We start from the raw sequence: 14,793 nt of genomic DNA on the forward strand, positions 1-14,793 counted from the left end.
CCCATAGGTTATACATATATTCTACTAAATTTTCCTTCTAAATTTTTTTTTACATTTATTTTGGTATATGGCACAAGGTAGAAATTCAACTTTATTTTGTTCCACATGAATAGTTGGTTATACATACCCCTTTGCCCAATGAATTAAATTTAAATTTTAACCTTGCAATAGGATGGTGAAGACCCTGGGAGGGGGGGTGGGGGGGACGGTGGGGGGGGAGGTGAAGGGAGAGTAGAAACTGGGGGGGGGCGAAGAGGGGGAAAATGGGAGATATCTGTAATACTATTAACAAAAAATATTTTTTAAAAATAAAATGTAACCTTGGTTAACATATTAAATCTCCATATTTATTGGGTTTTATTCCTGGATTTTCTGTTTAACTTATCTATTCCAATGCCATTTTCATTCTTTTAGCCACAAAAGTTTTACAGTGTGTTTTAACAACTGGTAAGGGAAGTCCTTCCTAGTTTTCCTTGGCTATTCTTGGACATTTGTCCTTCTAGATAAGCAGTAAAAATTTTCCCCCAAATTTCAAAAACAATCTTTGGGGATTCAAAATAGAATCACATTGAAAGCATTTATTAATTTGAGAAGTAATATTTAATAGCTTATCTAGTCTCATCTAAGAGCATGGTTGTGTTTTTTCATTTGTTCATTCTTGTTTCGTGTTCTTCAAAAATATTTTATAAAATTTTACAGAACTAGGACTTTCCTTATTAAATTTACTCCTAAGAAAAATTTCCCCCAGTAGTTTTGGATACTAAAATAAGAGTATTTCCTCCCACTTCCATTTCTATTGGGTATTACTATAATAGAGAAAATTATTTTATAACTTTAGGAGCTATTTTATAACTTCAGTATCTCTTGAGTTCTCAGAAATAGACTCAGATACAGAGAACCATTGCCAGAGTGGGGGAGGTTGGTGAGGAAGCTGGGTGAAAAGGGTGAAGGGATTAAGAAATATGAATGAATTGGTAGTTACAGAATAGTCACAGAGATGTAAATTACAGCATAGGGAGTTTTCAACAACAGAAAGAGTTGCATGGATCTCCTCAACCAAATGTTTCCCAAGAACCACAGAATTTTGATCTTTGCCCTAGATATACTCTCAAAGAGCCAGCAGACCCTAAATAAAGCCTTGCTGCTTACAGCCCCCTGCTCACAGCAGCTGCTCTGCTAATAACAAGTCCCCAGTATATAGTTAATTTATTCTCTGTGATATCCTATCTGGAGTCAGCCTTCCCTTTCTATTTCTAAAGCCATTTTTCTAGTTAGGACTTATATTTAGGTTCCTGGTTTCTTCATTGGTCTCTCTGAATAAAGTCTAGCCATGCTCATTCATTCTGTTCAAAACTTACAGGAAAAAGAGCTCTCTTGGTTATGTTTGACCTTCACAACATTTATGAAATTAACCTTCTAACTACTGTTACTGAATAAAAAAGTGCTGAATGAATTCTAATAGAAAATTAAAATATACATTATATGGCATACACAAAATTCTCTTTGGGTAGCCCCAGTAGGCACTACAAAGATAAATTCACCTTCCAAAACAGCTGCAACTAAAAATTAAATAGTTATAATTAAAATGCTATAAAAAGATTACACACACACAACTATGGTGTTCTGAGTCCCAAATGAAAAACATCAAGGGCTAGATTTCCAAAGGTAAGATACTAGTGTGACTGAATTATTTCTCTCTTGGGAACTTTGATAGTAATCCTCCAGGGATAACAGGAGACTTAATGGAAGTTAATAATACTTCAGAATAACACTGGCTAAGTCAGCCAGAATAACAACACATGACATTCATTACTGTAAAGGTGTTACCCCTATCCCACTTCATCACTCCTTCCTTACACTCACTCTATTTTTCTCAGCATGAGTGGCTGACATAGCTAGAAGAAACAGTACTTCTAGTTGTGTCCACTGTAGGTAAACAGCTCAGCCATGGCACCCTTGGGACTCTGCATGTATCCACAAAAGCCACACAGGAAAGTACTGAACTGCAGCTGCCTCTAAGCCTTGACAGAAGGCCTTATAATAATCCTCCTGGAACATGGAACACAAGAACACAGGAGGCTTGTGAGAAGCTGCTATGTAGCCATTTTCACTCGCCTTCCCCTTTCCCTGGAAAACTGCTGAGCGTTTTCCTCCTTCTCCCTGATTCTGATGACATGCCACCTTTCTGCTACCCCACGGGCACAATTCCATCCTACAGGGTGGCTTAGCTACAGCATAAGCCGTGGCTCCTCACCAATAGGTGTCTACCACTCATGTATGTTATACTTGTCATCGAGCCCTTTTTGTTTCAAGTGTTTCCCTTATGGTGTGTGGAATAAATGACATAGGGAGCTGGCACCTTTAGCTACTTCTCCTTTCTCTATTTCTATAAGTAATAAATTCTCTGAATCTAAAAAGGGCTGTTTCTTTACAGTCTGCGCCTAATGCTTAACATCTATTTCATCTCAATCTTCATTAATGAGTCATAGGAGGGGGAGAAGGGAAGAAATGAAAAGATTCAGGTATGGACAGAACCCATAAGTCAGCACAGTAACAATTCTACCCAAAATTCCAAGAAATAAAATGAGGAATATCTAAAATATATGCTCCTATTCTCTCTAATCATATCAAAAGAGGAAATGGACCTGGTGGACTATAACCAAATTATGGGTCTGGCAACCAAATGATAGGTTTGTTAACATCCAGCAAGGCAAGAAATCATGTACAACTCAGTAAGTGTGAATGTGAATGAAGTTTAAAAGATAATCATCACATAATCTGTAAAATCTTATTTCACATACAGTAACATGCATCTTTACATATACAGAGTTTGTAAAGATTAAAATACATTACCATCACAGGAGACAAAGTTAAACAAAGATTTAGCATGCCACTTCTGTAAGACTGTCAACATTTGCAAAAAAAAACCATCCAGCCAAAACCGGTTTGGCTCGGTGGATAGAGCGTCGGCTTGTGGACTGAAAGGTCCCAGGTTCGATTCTGGTCAAGGGCATGTACCTAGGTCGCGGGCACATCCCCAGTAGGAGATGTGCAGGAGGCAGCTGATCGATGTTTCTAACTCTCTATCTCTCTCCCTTCCTCTCTGTAAAAAATCAATAAAATATATTTAAAAAACACACAAAAAAACATCCCCATAGTTCAGTCTAGTAAATCTGCGACAGCACAACTGTCTGTACTACATCTCTCAAGACAGCAACCAAGTCCCAGTACACTGGTCTATCTGTTATCTCCTAGTCCTACCCCAGTTCCTCTCATTTCTTCTTCCAGCTTTGTTCTGACTCTATACTTTGTTTGGAATGCTTTCCAATCTTCTCTCCATTCACTTCATCTCCCTTACCACTTCCTTTACAACAGAGTAAACATTCTTTTTTCTAAGAGATCATGTTATTCCTGTGCCATCAAGAGAACAAAAACAACATAAATTATGGCCTAGCTCAGTGTTTCTCAGATTTTATATATATCTATACATATTAAGACATCCAAATCTTGCTAAAATGCACACTGAAAAACAATGCATACCCATTCAGTTGGTATCAAGAAGAGCCAAGAGTCTGCATTTGTAATAAGCTTCTAGTGATGCCATCTGCTCTCCATAACTCACAGTTTGAATACCAAGAATTTAGCTGACTCACTTGATTTTATTACATAATAGTTTGGTTATGCTATTAAGTCTTTTATTTTTGTGAGGGTGTCTTACAAATGGGTCTTGATCAAATGTGAACACATGTTTTGGCAGGTATTTTTATACTTAAATATGAGAAAAGAAAGCATGTAGATCAGAATGTTAATCTTTGCCTTGAAGTAAAAAAGCTGCATTGCATATATAAAAAGCATAATTCCTCAGAATAAAGGGGTTTCGAGCGAAAATACAAACACACCAGTATTTCCAGGGCTAGGCAGATATGGCCACATGTTTACTAAGGATCCTGTAAGACCCTGATACTCAAAGTGAACTCCACAGACCACTACTGGCAATACATGGGAGCTCATTAGGAATGCAGACTTTCAGGTCCCTCCCCAGACCTAGTGTAACCTTCATTAAATTATTTAAAAATCATAGAAAAATGTTTAAAATCACAGAAAAAAAAATTTAAAGTGGCATGTAGTTAACACTATAAAGAGAACGTTTATGTGATATTCGATAGCAAGATTCAATAAAATATAGGTTAATGTTAAACCTTATTAACTAAGGTTCAGGAAGGCTAAGAGCAGACTTGTTTTTAAAAGCAGTTTCATATGGTATTCAAAGATTGCAATGTAGTGAGAGGCCCACATTTCTTTAAATAAATCAAATCAAGGACCTAACCAGAAGCATGACTAAGTGCTGAATGTAGGACAAGATGTAATATTAAAATATAATAGTAAAACTTGGACTTTAGCAACTTTTAAGTAACCTACAAGATTTGGAAAAAAATCTTCTGAGTTCACAGTAACCACATATATAAGATATATAAGAAGCAAAAAAAGAAGAAATGCAATGTTTATATCTAGAACAGTGCCCACCCATCTAACCATACTGAAATTAAATATGCCAGAATAAAGTTACCAACATTCACACTGATCAATATTCAATAAATTTAAATATTTACCACTATTCTTAATTCTGCTTTTCAGCTGAGCAGAATGCCTCTTCTTACTCTTTGACTTGGGAGTTTTGTCTTTAGATGCCAGGCTGGCCTGTGCAGATGCTTTTCTTGCCTTAAATGTTTTCGTTACTGTGGTTGGATCTATGGGATCAGGCATGCTGCTAAAGCTTTCTAAGGATTCTTCATCAAACTGGCGTCTTCTCGTGCTGGTATCTAATTGATCTCTGCGATTACTATTTGTAGTTTTCTCTACAGACACTGCAAATCCAGTCTTGAATGGTTTTTCAACTTCACCTTCTTGATCATATAACCATGGTGTCCTACTGTTTTCCACCTCCTCTGTGGCCTGCTTTTGATTCCTTACACCAATGAAAATAAGCTTTTAGAGGTTACAATGACAGATTTCTATGTTTATCAAAAACTTCAGATATAGTACTTAACTTATAGTTTACTAGATTTCAGCAAATAAAATCATCAAAAGACTGTAAAAATATTTTCACAAAATATGCATTAAATATGTAAATATGTTACAGGCTAGTGTTCTAAATTACCTCACTTTAATATTAAACACTTCTCACTGGCAAAAGTCCCAAACCAAAGATCTAGCATTCATAACAGAAAAGACTACGAAAGAAAAACCAAGAAAGAATGGGATATATAAGGAAAACACAAAAAACGTGGAGGAAGAGCTGAGAAAGAGCTGAAGCAGAGGGTATGAAACATACATGGATCTGTGTCACAGTAGTTCAGCTAGAACCAGAATTTGTTAAAAATAATGGCCATGCAACTAGTAATTTCTTTCTCCACACATCAAGTATAGTTTAGTTTAGTTCTATTGGTCCAGTGTCATTTTCAAATTTTACCTGCTACACACTGGCACCCTTAATATTTTAATAGGTACTCACTGGTCATCTAATTTGAAAAAAAGAGTCAAAACAAAGTTGAACAGGTCTACAGGATTCCTCAAAATTTTTAATATGCCAAAGTACTTTATAAAATGTCTTAAAAGGGAACATAGTGAGATGTCCAAAACCTTTTATCACAGAACCTGACATGAACAACAGGGTTCCATCTAAAAGAGTAATTTGGGAGACACCGATTTACTTACAGAAGTTAGACAACCTAGTTTACAGGCCAAATTGAGCCTGCTGTTTTTTTGTATGGCCTGAGAGCTAATATGATGTTTATAGATGAAAAAATAAAATCATACAAGGTTAAAAATTAAAATCAAAGGAGTCAAGCTTGTGACAATTACTAGTATATGAAATTTATGTTTCAGTGCCCATAAAGTGTTGTTGGAACACAGCCACTCATGTGTTTACATATTGTTATGGCTGCTTTTATGCAAAAATGGCAGAGATGAATGGGTACGAAAGGCACAGTAATACTTACTACCTAGTCCTTCATAGGAAGAGTTTTCTAACCCTAGCTCAAGATTATAATGTCCCACCTGACCTCTTATTATCTCCAGCCATTCAATTCAGGGAACCTATACTAGTTGAGATTTTGGGGAGGAGATTAGGTATAATCTGAAGTAGGTCAAATATCTAAAACAATATTAGATAGCCATAGTCATGCTTTTTTACTACCAATTATATATAAAATATGGACAATAATGAAGTAGGAACTTTACAGAAAGTAGGAACTTTACAGAAGGTGGGCTATTTACTAAAGCTTTGAAAAAATGTTTATTGCTTATTACGGAGATTCACTCAGCCATTATTTCTGAATGACAACTGTACACTAAACACTGTTAGACTCTTTTACAAAGCACCATGAGATTTAAAAGAAAAAAAATGGTTAGTACCGCTAATAAAAGCAAAGTCAGAGAGGTCAATCATAGGACTCCTAGTTGAAGTGATACCATATATCACTACAACTTCCTTGTCTAAAGTTGTCTCTATAATAAAACAGTACTCAACATTACATTTGGATAGGCCTTAGGAACTCATTCTTATCAGGAGTTCTGAATCAAAAATAAATGCCATCACTTTACAACTATCCTCTACTAATTAGTATTAGTTTTTACTGAAATCTGTGAACTTAGACAGATATCAAATCAAGCCCAAAAGACACTGTATGGGTAAGGTCTTATCTTCTCAAAATGAATCTCATAGGATACCCTGATCAAAACTCTGAACTGCTCTTGTACCAGAGAGACATCTGCTGAGATGTCAAAGTTTCATAATCCCTACACTGCCAGGCCAAACAATCACAAACATACTCCCTAATTGTGTTTTCAAATTATATATAATTAGATGTAATAAAAAAAAAAGAGATTAATGTGATCTATTAAACATAATGACTTATGTTTACAATTGAGTTACCTTTGTTTTTCTGCTCCAATAGAAGAATTGCTTTCAAAAGGTTTTGGAAAGGCCATGTATTCTGTTTTCCCTGAAGAATTCTGGGCTAATGGTTGCTGTTGTTCAGTGGGTGTAGAAATATTCTGAGAAAAATCTCCACAATTAGAAGAAAATAAAGGGCTGAAATTCATACCTAGTAAATAAAAGCAATAAGATGACAATAAAGTACCTTTAGCCTTAATATGAAATAAGACAGTTTTAATTAAATGTGCCATTCAGATTTACCAAAACAAGAAATTGTTAATTAAAATAAACTAAGTCATTTATTAAATCACAGTTTATAGCTCAGCCCACTCTGTTTCAGCATTAGTGATAACAATGTGTCAGATTCTACTGCAGGCACTCTGCATGTTATTTCATTCAATGCTTAAAACTACACTATAAAATAGATGTAATCTTTATAACTCTAAGTGGTTCCATTGATTAGAAAGCCTTTTCTTTCCCTTTTACTCCCTGGAAATAACTTCTATTCATTTTTTAGAGCTTAAATAACATTTTTCTGGAAAAAAATGCATTTCCTGATGATCTCTTACCCCAAGTAAGAATAGGTCACTCACCTCATTTGTATCTGTGGTACTGCACTAAGCATTGATTAACATTCTTAGCTTCCTCATTAGACATTAAATTTTTTAAAGCATTAGTCTTAATCATCTTTGAATCCCAGTCATTTATATAGTGTCTGGCACATAATGTGTGCAGAAAAAAAGTCTGAATAGAAGCCTAAGCTAAATAAAATTAAATGTAAGCCTAAACTAAGCACTCACCTTTAGTCTAGCAGTATATCTCCCTGCCGAGACATGAAGCTCCTCTACAAGAACATGTTATTCATCTTTACTCTATGTTTTACACAGTGCCTGATGTAGAGTAGCCACTGGATATATCAATTCCCTTTCTCCTTAATAGTCGTTAAATAATCAAAGATATAAAACAGCAATAATTCATAATTGTTTACTTAATTCCATTAGCAACCATATTAAACTTAAATTTTCACTATAAGAATCAAAGTAGAAAAGAGTTTCTAACTTTCTTTGCAAGCATTTCCTACCAATCCAAAAGAGACTAATAAATATCCATGCAATAGACAAACAATACTCTAAAACACTTTTGTTCTTACTTATTTTTCCTTTAGGTTTTCAGTCACTTACCTGGTGCAAATGATGAAAAATTAGTAAACCCAGGTAGGTTAAACAGATTTACAGGCTGTGTTGGAAAGCTGAAAGGACAAAATAAACTGGGAGAAGGAGGGTGTGGTGCACTACTGCCCCTTTTCTTGTTTCCAGGTTTTTCTGGATGCTGATTTTGTTGGTGCATAAGTTCATTTAGCATTTGTTTCAACCTATAAAAATTTAAGAAGTTGGTAATTTAAAAATCAGTTATATTAACATCTACTTAGAGTACATTCAGAAAAGATATGTGTAAGAAGTGATTCATGCAAATCAGACTGACTGCTCTGATATTCACTACAACAAATATTTGCTTGTCCTGCAGGCTTAATTCAATAAACTTAGCCTTAGGATCAAAAACTGCACTTACCACTTCTATTAGATAGTAGGTATAACTGTAAGAAACTCTTTTTCTTGTCTTGTCTGCTGTTTTATTGAGGTATGTTACACACCATATAATTCACCTAATGTAAGTGTATAAAATTTTAAAGACAAGTCCACAATATTGAAGGGGAATATTGGGCAAATCGCTGTGTATAAAATTCTCAGGTGACATGCCGGGGTCCAACCCCAGCAGGTCCAGGGGTCCCCAAAGGTGTAGACGGAGTCGGCGAAGAAGGAATGACACGGAGACAGCGTTCAGTTGATCAGCAGCCTAGCCAGGATCTCTAGCCAAGTTCTGGTCTGGATCTCCAGAGAGGTTCTGCTTAGGATCTCCAGCCAGGTTCTGTGTCCATGTTCCCTCGCTAGGTTCTCCAGCCAGGTTCTGTAGCCATGTTCCCTCGCTAGGTTCTCCAGTCAGGTTCAGTCACCAGGTTCTAGTCAGGTTCTCTTGCCCATTTCTGTAGTCAGGTTCAGTCCAGGATCTTTTGCCATGTTCTCTCCAGCGAAGTTCTTCTGTCTCTAGTTCTGTGTGTTCTGTCTTCTTACATCTGTATTTATACCAGTTGATTCAATCCTATCAATCTCTATTTCAAAGGTTAGGGCGTTTCTTATCTCCATTCCAGGGAGTAAAGATTATGTAGCTTAAGCATGATTGTTCGTAGTTAAAGTGATTAATTACCCACCTGGCACTTAGTTAAGAGGTTTTATTCCCTCCCTAACTTCAGGGGAAAATCCCTACCTGGGGAAACAACCTTTCTCAGAGACCTTGGTTAAAACACATAGTGCCAAGAAGGTGAGCAAACATATTAAGAACAGTATGCCATATATGCCAGGTCCCTTGAAATAGCAAGCATGGACCGGCTCCCGGCAGTGACAGAGAATATTTGCATATATAATTTGTCTCATACCCTTTGTCCCAGAAGATAACTGCAATATCTTTGCTCAGTTTTAGCACTGCACTTTTATTTTTATTTTTTAAAATACATTTTATTGATATTTTACAGAGGAAGGGACAGGGATAGTTAGAAACATTGATGAGAGAGAAACATCGATTCAGCTGCCTCCTGCACACTCCCTACTGGGGATGTGCCCGCAACTAAGGTACATGCCCTTGACCAGAATCGAACCTGGGACCTTTCAGTTCACAGGCCAACGCTCTATCCACTGAGCCAAACCGGTTAGGGCAGTTTTAGCACTTACTATGGAGTTTCACTATTTCCAAGAAACTAATTACCTTTGTACATTATTCTGTTGCCATGTTAGCTGAGTGTAGCACTGGTTCAACTGGTGCATTATAAGGTGCACTTGAGGAGATGCAACATTGCTGGGCATAACACTGTAGGGACCGGTGAGAAGAGTTTGGAGCAGACAAGATAGAGCCTATGGAAAGGAAAATATTTCGCAATATTTTAATGATGACTTGAGAAAAATGTGGACTGCTTCAAAAACAAGATAAAATATTTTTACTTTTATAGTGAACTTTACCTGCTGGTCTTGCATCAAAGTCTGACAAATACTGACACTGAAATCAAGTTGTTTCTTTAGCTGATTAATTTGTTCTTGCCATTGTTCTTTCTCTTCTACATACGAGAGTTCTGACACCCACCGAAGGTTTTCCTGACGCTGCATGCTGATATTCTGTTGTCTTGTCTTGGCTAATGGACGACAATTTCCATCTTCTGGAAAACGGCGATTATTCTTCCATCTAATACAAGATTTAAAGCATTAGGTCATCATATATAATTATTTGGCTTTTAAAATCTGGCAACAAACCACAGGCCAGTATTCTCTTTTTAAGATGAAAAACTCAAAAAGCATGAAAAATAAAGGGGATAAAGATTCTAGGTTTTTAGCCTTATATAATTATCGTATTTTATTCTTTTCCAGTGTTTTTCACTAATGTCTTAAACAGAAGTGTCCATATAATTCTATATACTGCAAAATAAAAATGTACCACAAGCATTTTTCCATTCTTCATGTTATAAGCTTAGCCACATTACAACATCAGGTGGAATTACTTCATCTTTTACTCATCAAATATATTTCACTACTGTAAATAACAATATAATGAGTATCTTTGTACAGACTTTTTTCTCTCTCTATGATTTTTACTTTTTTAAATATATTTTTATTGATTTCAGAGAGGAAGGAAGGAGAAGAGAGAGATAGAAACATCAATGATGAGAGAGAATCATTGATCGGCTGCCTCCTACACACCCCCTACTGGGGATCGAGCCCACAACCCAGGCATGTGCCCTTGACCAGAATCGAACCTGGGACCTTTCAGTCCACAGGCCTACGCTCTATCCACTGAGCCAAACCGGCTAGGCTCTACGATTTTTAAATGTTTGCTAACCTCCCCCAAAGAACAAAGATCAAAGCTTATAAATCCTGATCCAGTGTAGCTGGAATATATCTCGGCAACACTCTTGTAGTATAATAAAAAAATATATTTTGAGCCCTAGCTGGTTTGGCTCAGTGGACAGAGCATCGGCCCTAGGACTGAAGAGTTCCAGGTTCAATTCCAGTCAAGAGCATGTAACTGTTTGCAGGCTCGATCCCTGGCCTGGTTGGGGCCCTGTGAGAGGCAATCAATTGACGTGTCTCTCTGTGCAGGAGGCAACCAATCCATATGTCTCTCTCACACGGATATTTCTCTCTGTCTCTCCCCCACCCTTCCACTCTCTCTAAAAATCAATGGAAAAATATCCTTGGGTGAGGATTAACGAAAAAAATATATATGATAGATGTATTTTTTGAAAGGTGAAAGGATTAAGAAAAGAAAAACAAAAAAAAGACCTCATAGACACAGACAACAACATGGTGATTACCAGAGGGAAAGGGGTTTTGGGTGAGGTAGAAGAAAATATAGGGGGCATAAATGGTGATGGAAGGAGACTTGACATGGAGTGGTGAATACACAATACAATATACAGATAATATATTATAAAAATTTATACAAATAGAACTACCACACGACCGAGCAATCCCTCTCCTGGGTATATACCCAATACACTCGAAATCATGTATTCACAAAGACATATGCACCCCTATGTTCATCACTGCATCATCATTCATGGTGGCCAAGACACAGAAACAACCAAAGTGCCCCAAGATAGAAGACTGGACAAAGACGTGGTGCATATACACAATGGGATATTATTCAGCCATAATGATGAAATACTGCCATTTGCAACAACATGCATAGACCTTGATAACATTATGCTAAGTGAATTGAGTCAGAAAAAGTTAAGAACTATATGATTTCAATCATGTGGGAAATAAAACTGATAACTCGTGAACACAAACAGCAGTGCGGTGATCACCAGAGGGAAGGGGATAGAGGGAGAGAAGGGAAGGGGTCCTAATAGAAGGTGACAGGAGAAGATTTGACTTTGGATGGTGGGCACACAATCAAGATACAGATTTTTGCCGAAACCGGTTTGGCTCAGTGGATAGAGCATCGGCCTGCGGACTGAGGGGTCCCAGGTTCGATTCCGGTCAAGGGCATGTACCTGGGTTGCGGGCACATCCCCAGTGGGAGATGTGCAGGAGGCGGCTGATCGATGATTCTCTCCCATCGATGTTTCTGACTATCTCTCTCCCTTCCTCTCTGTAAAAAATCAATAAATTAAAAAAAAAAAAAAAGATACAGATTTTGTAACATAGAAACCCATACCTGAAACCTTTATGTTCACGTTGACCAATGTCACCCCAATCAATTTAATAAATATTTAAAAAATAAAAATTCAAAAGAGAATTATACACATGAAACTTGCAATAAATTCAATTAAAAAATATTTGTCCCAGGTTTCCAGCAGAGCTCCTATAACTCTTGGCATCCCCTGAGTACCTGTGTTTTTCATAAAGAGCCCCTTTCCAGCATATCTGAGTTTCTGCCAATACCTCTTGGCAGGCCCTAGGTGGCTTCATGAGGGGGTCTGGTGGCCAGAAAAACCAGCCAGGTGATTAGAGAAGTTGGAACTTTCAGCCCTGTTTCCCAAACTCCAAGGACGATGTTTCTCTCTCATCAATGTCTCTGGCTCTCTATCCCTCTCCCTTCCTCTCTGTAAAAAATCAATAAAATATATTTTAAAAAAGTTTTTAAAAAACAGAGAAACTAACCTATTTTTAGTTTCCTTTATACTATAAGAGTTATGATTCATGCTATTAGGAGAATACAGAGAAAAGTTATCATTGGAACTGGCATCTTGCTCTTCTTCTTCCTCCTCTTCATCTGTCCGAACAACTCCTTCAGAAAGGTAACCATCTTCATCTCCTTCTTCATCTAGTGCACACTGGGTAGAACCTCCCCAAGTTGCCATTGTTCTAGAGATTGAGACAAAAAAACAAGAGATCATTCTGGAGATGAGCTCAATACTTTACCACCATGTGCCAGACACTGTACCAAATATACAGGTCATGCACATGTGCATGTGTGTATATAAAATCTCATTTAATCTTAGTAACTATGATATGAGTAGTATTCTAAAATATATATAGAATACATTTCTTCTGCCTTCCATAAAACAATTCTTCCAATTAAAACAGTAATCATATCCTCTAAATCAGCAGTTCTCAACCTGTGGGGCGTGACCCCTTTGGGGGTCAAACAACCCTTTTATAGAGGTCGCCTAAGACCATCAGAAAACACATATATAATTACATATTGTTTTTGTGATTAATCACTATGCTTTAATTATGTTCAATTTGTAACAATGAAATTGGGGGTCACCACAACATGAGGAACTGTATTAAAGGGTCGCAGCATTAAGAAGGTTGAGAACCACTGCTCTAAATATTTTTTCCTAAACAACCCTCAACGTTCCTTTCCTTGCGTGACAGTTTTCTAGATCAATACCATTCTTGTCCAATACCATTCTCTGAATAGTGATGATCTATATCTGTGCTGTCCCATATACTGCCACTAGGTACACATAACCAATGAACACTTAATATATGGCTGACGTAATTGAGAAAATTTTTATTTTATTTAATTTTAACTTAGTTACCTCTATATCTAGTGACTTTCATATTGGGTGCCACAATTCTAGAATCTATGTTCTAAAATCGTGACGCTTATCAAAACTACCCAAAGAACCTGAAGTATAAATGTGTGGTATTCAGAACAGAATAAAATACTAAAGATGTAGTTTGATCACTAAAGATGTATGGGGACTCCACAAATAGGAAAAGTTCTTCTAAGAGGAAGAAGAGTTAGGCTTGGTTCAATGTTCCAGAAATGCCATCTGAAAATATCAAAATGTAAAGTCGCAACACATTTGAATTCCAAATTTTAGATCTGAATACTACTATATAGGTCAGGGGTGGGCAAACTTTTTGACTTGAGGGCCACAATGGGTTCTTAAACTGGACCGGAGGGCCGGAACAAAAGCATGGATGGAGTGTTTGTGTGAACTAATATAAATTCAAAGTAAACACATTACATAAAAGGGTACGGTCTTTTTTTTCAATAGTTTTATTCATTTCAAACGGGCCGGATCCGGCCCGCGGGCCGTAGTTTGCCCACGGCTGATATAGGTAGTAATTGACTGATATTAAAGATGACCAAGTCTTTTAGAAATATTCTTGATATGAAAATTTCAAACTTAACTCCTAAAAACTAAATGTCTTATATAACAAAATGTTTTAAGATCCTTAGAAACCTTACAAATAGCAGATACTGAATTTGAGTAAAAAAAGTGCTTATTTCTGGCCTGATGGAATAACACTACAAAGTATCAAGGTTAAAGCTTAACTAAGTTTTCTTTTTATAAGCTTAAAACTTAAGAAAATAAAGGTCATACACTCAACAAAATCTAGATCACCATTTGATTAAGTGTCTTAGTAATTAAAAAAAAAGTTAATGCTATGAGAACTTTGAACAGAAAGGAACTCAATTTAGTAAAACTGAGGCACCAAGGTGATACTTAAATATTATCCTCACTGCCACAACAAATTTGTACTGTGATGCAGAGGGAAAACAAGGCTGCCTATCCTACAAGCCGCAGGTATGATGTTTAAAAAATGATTTAAATAGCTCTTACTTGTCTGTTCTACTTTGTTGAGGAGTGCACAGGTTTTCAGATCCATCACTTCTCAATGAAACAGCCACTGGAGATACAGTTTCAGCTATACCTTGCCTCCTCTGATGTTCAGCCATCAGAGCTTCAAGCTGCTTTCTTCTTTGTCGCAGCTCTTCCCTTAAAATTTCATGTCTTCGCATTTCTGACCACAGCTATTAATTTAAAAATTAGAGCAAAGTTAAAGTAT

General features: G+C 36.7%; 1 protein-coding gene across 15 annotated transcripts in view; it reads right to left on the reverse strand.

Annotated features, from left to right (window-relative positions):
• The window catches only part of PCM1 (pericentriolar material 1), a 92,299-nt gene that overhangs the window by 37,700 nt on the left and 39,806 nt on the right, over positions 1-14,793 (reverse strand). For all 15 annotated transcript variants that reach the window (XM_036296817.1, XM_036296828.1, XM_036296829.1 and 12 more), the window contains 7 exons: positions 14,568-14,758; positions 12,646-12,849; positions 10,006-10,225; positions 9,755-9,900; positions 8,119-8,309; positions 6,935-7,106; positions 4,611-4,966 (listed from right to left, as the gene is read on the reverse strand). In XM_036296817.1, coding sequence (XP_036152710.1) covers positions 4,611-4,966; positions 6,935-7,106; positions 8,119-8,309; positions 9,755-9,900; positions 10,006-10,225; positions 12,646-12,849; positions 14,568-14,758 — 1,480 coding nt within the window. The remainder of the gene's footprint in view (positions 1-4,610; positions 4,967-6,934; positions 7,107-8,118; positions 8,310-9,754; positions 9,901-10,005; positions 10,226-12,645; positions 12,850-14,567; positions 14,759-14,793) is intronic.

Source organism: Myotis myotis, unplaced genomic scaffold, assembly GCF_014108235.1.
Source record: "Myotis myotis isolate mMyoMyo1 unplaced genomic scaffold, mMyoMyo1.p scaffold_m19_p_3, whole genome shotgun sequence".
Classification (NCBI taxonomy): domain Eukaryota; kingdom Metazoa; phylum Chordata; class Mammalia; order Chiroptera; family Vespertilionidae; genus Myotis; species Myotis myotis.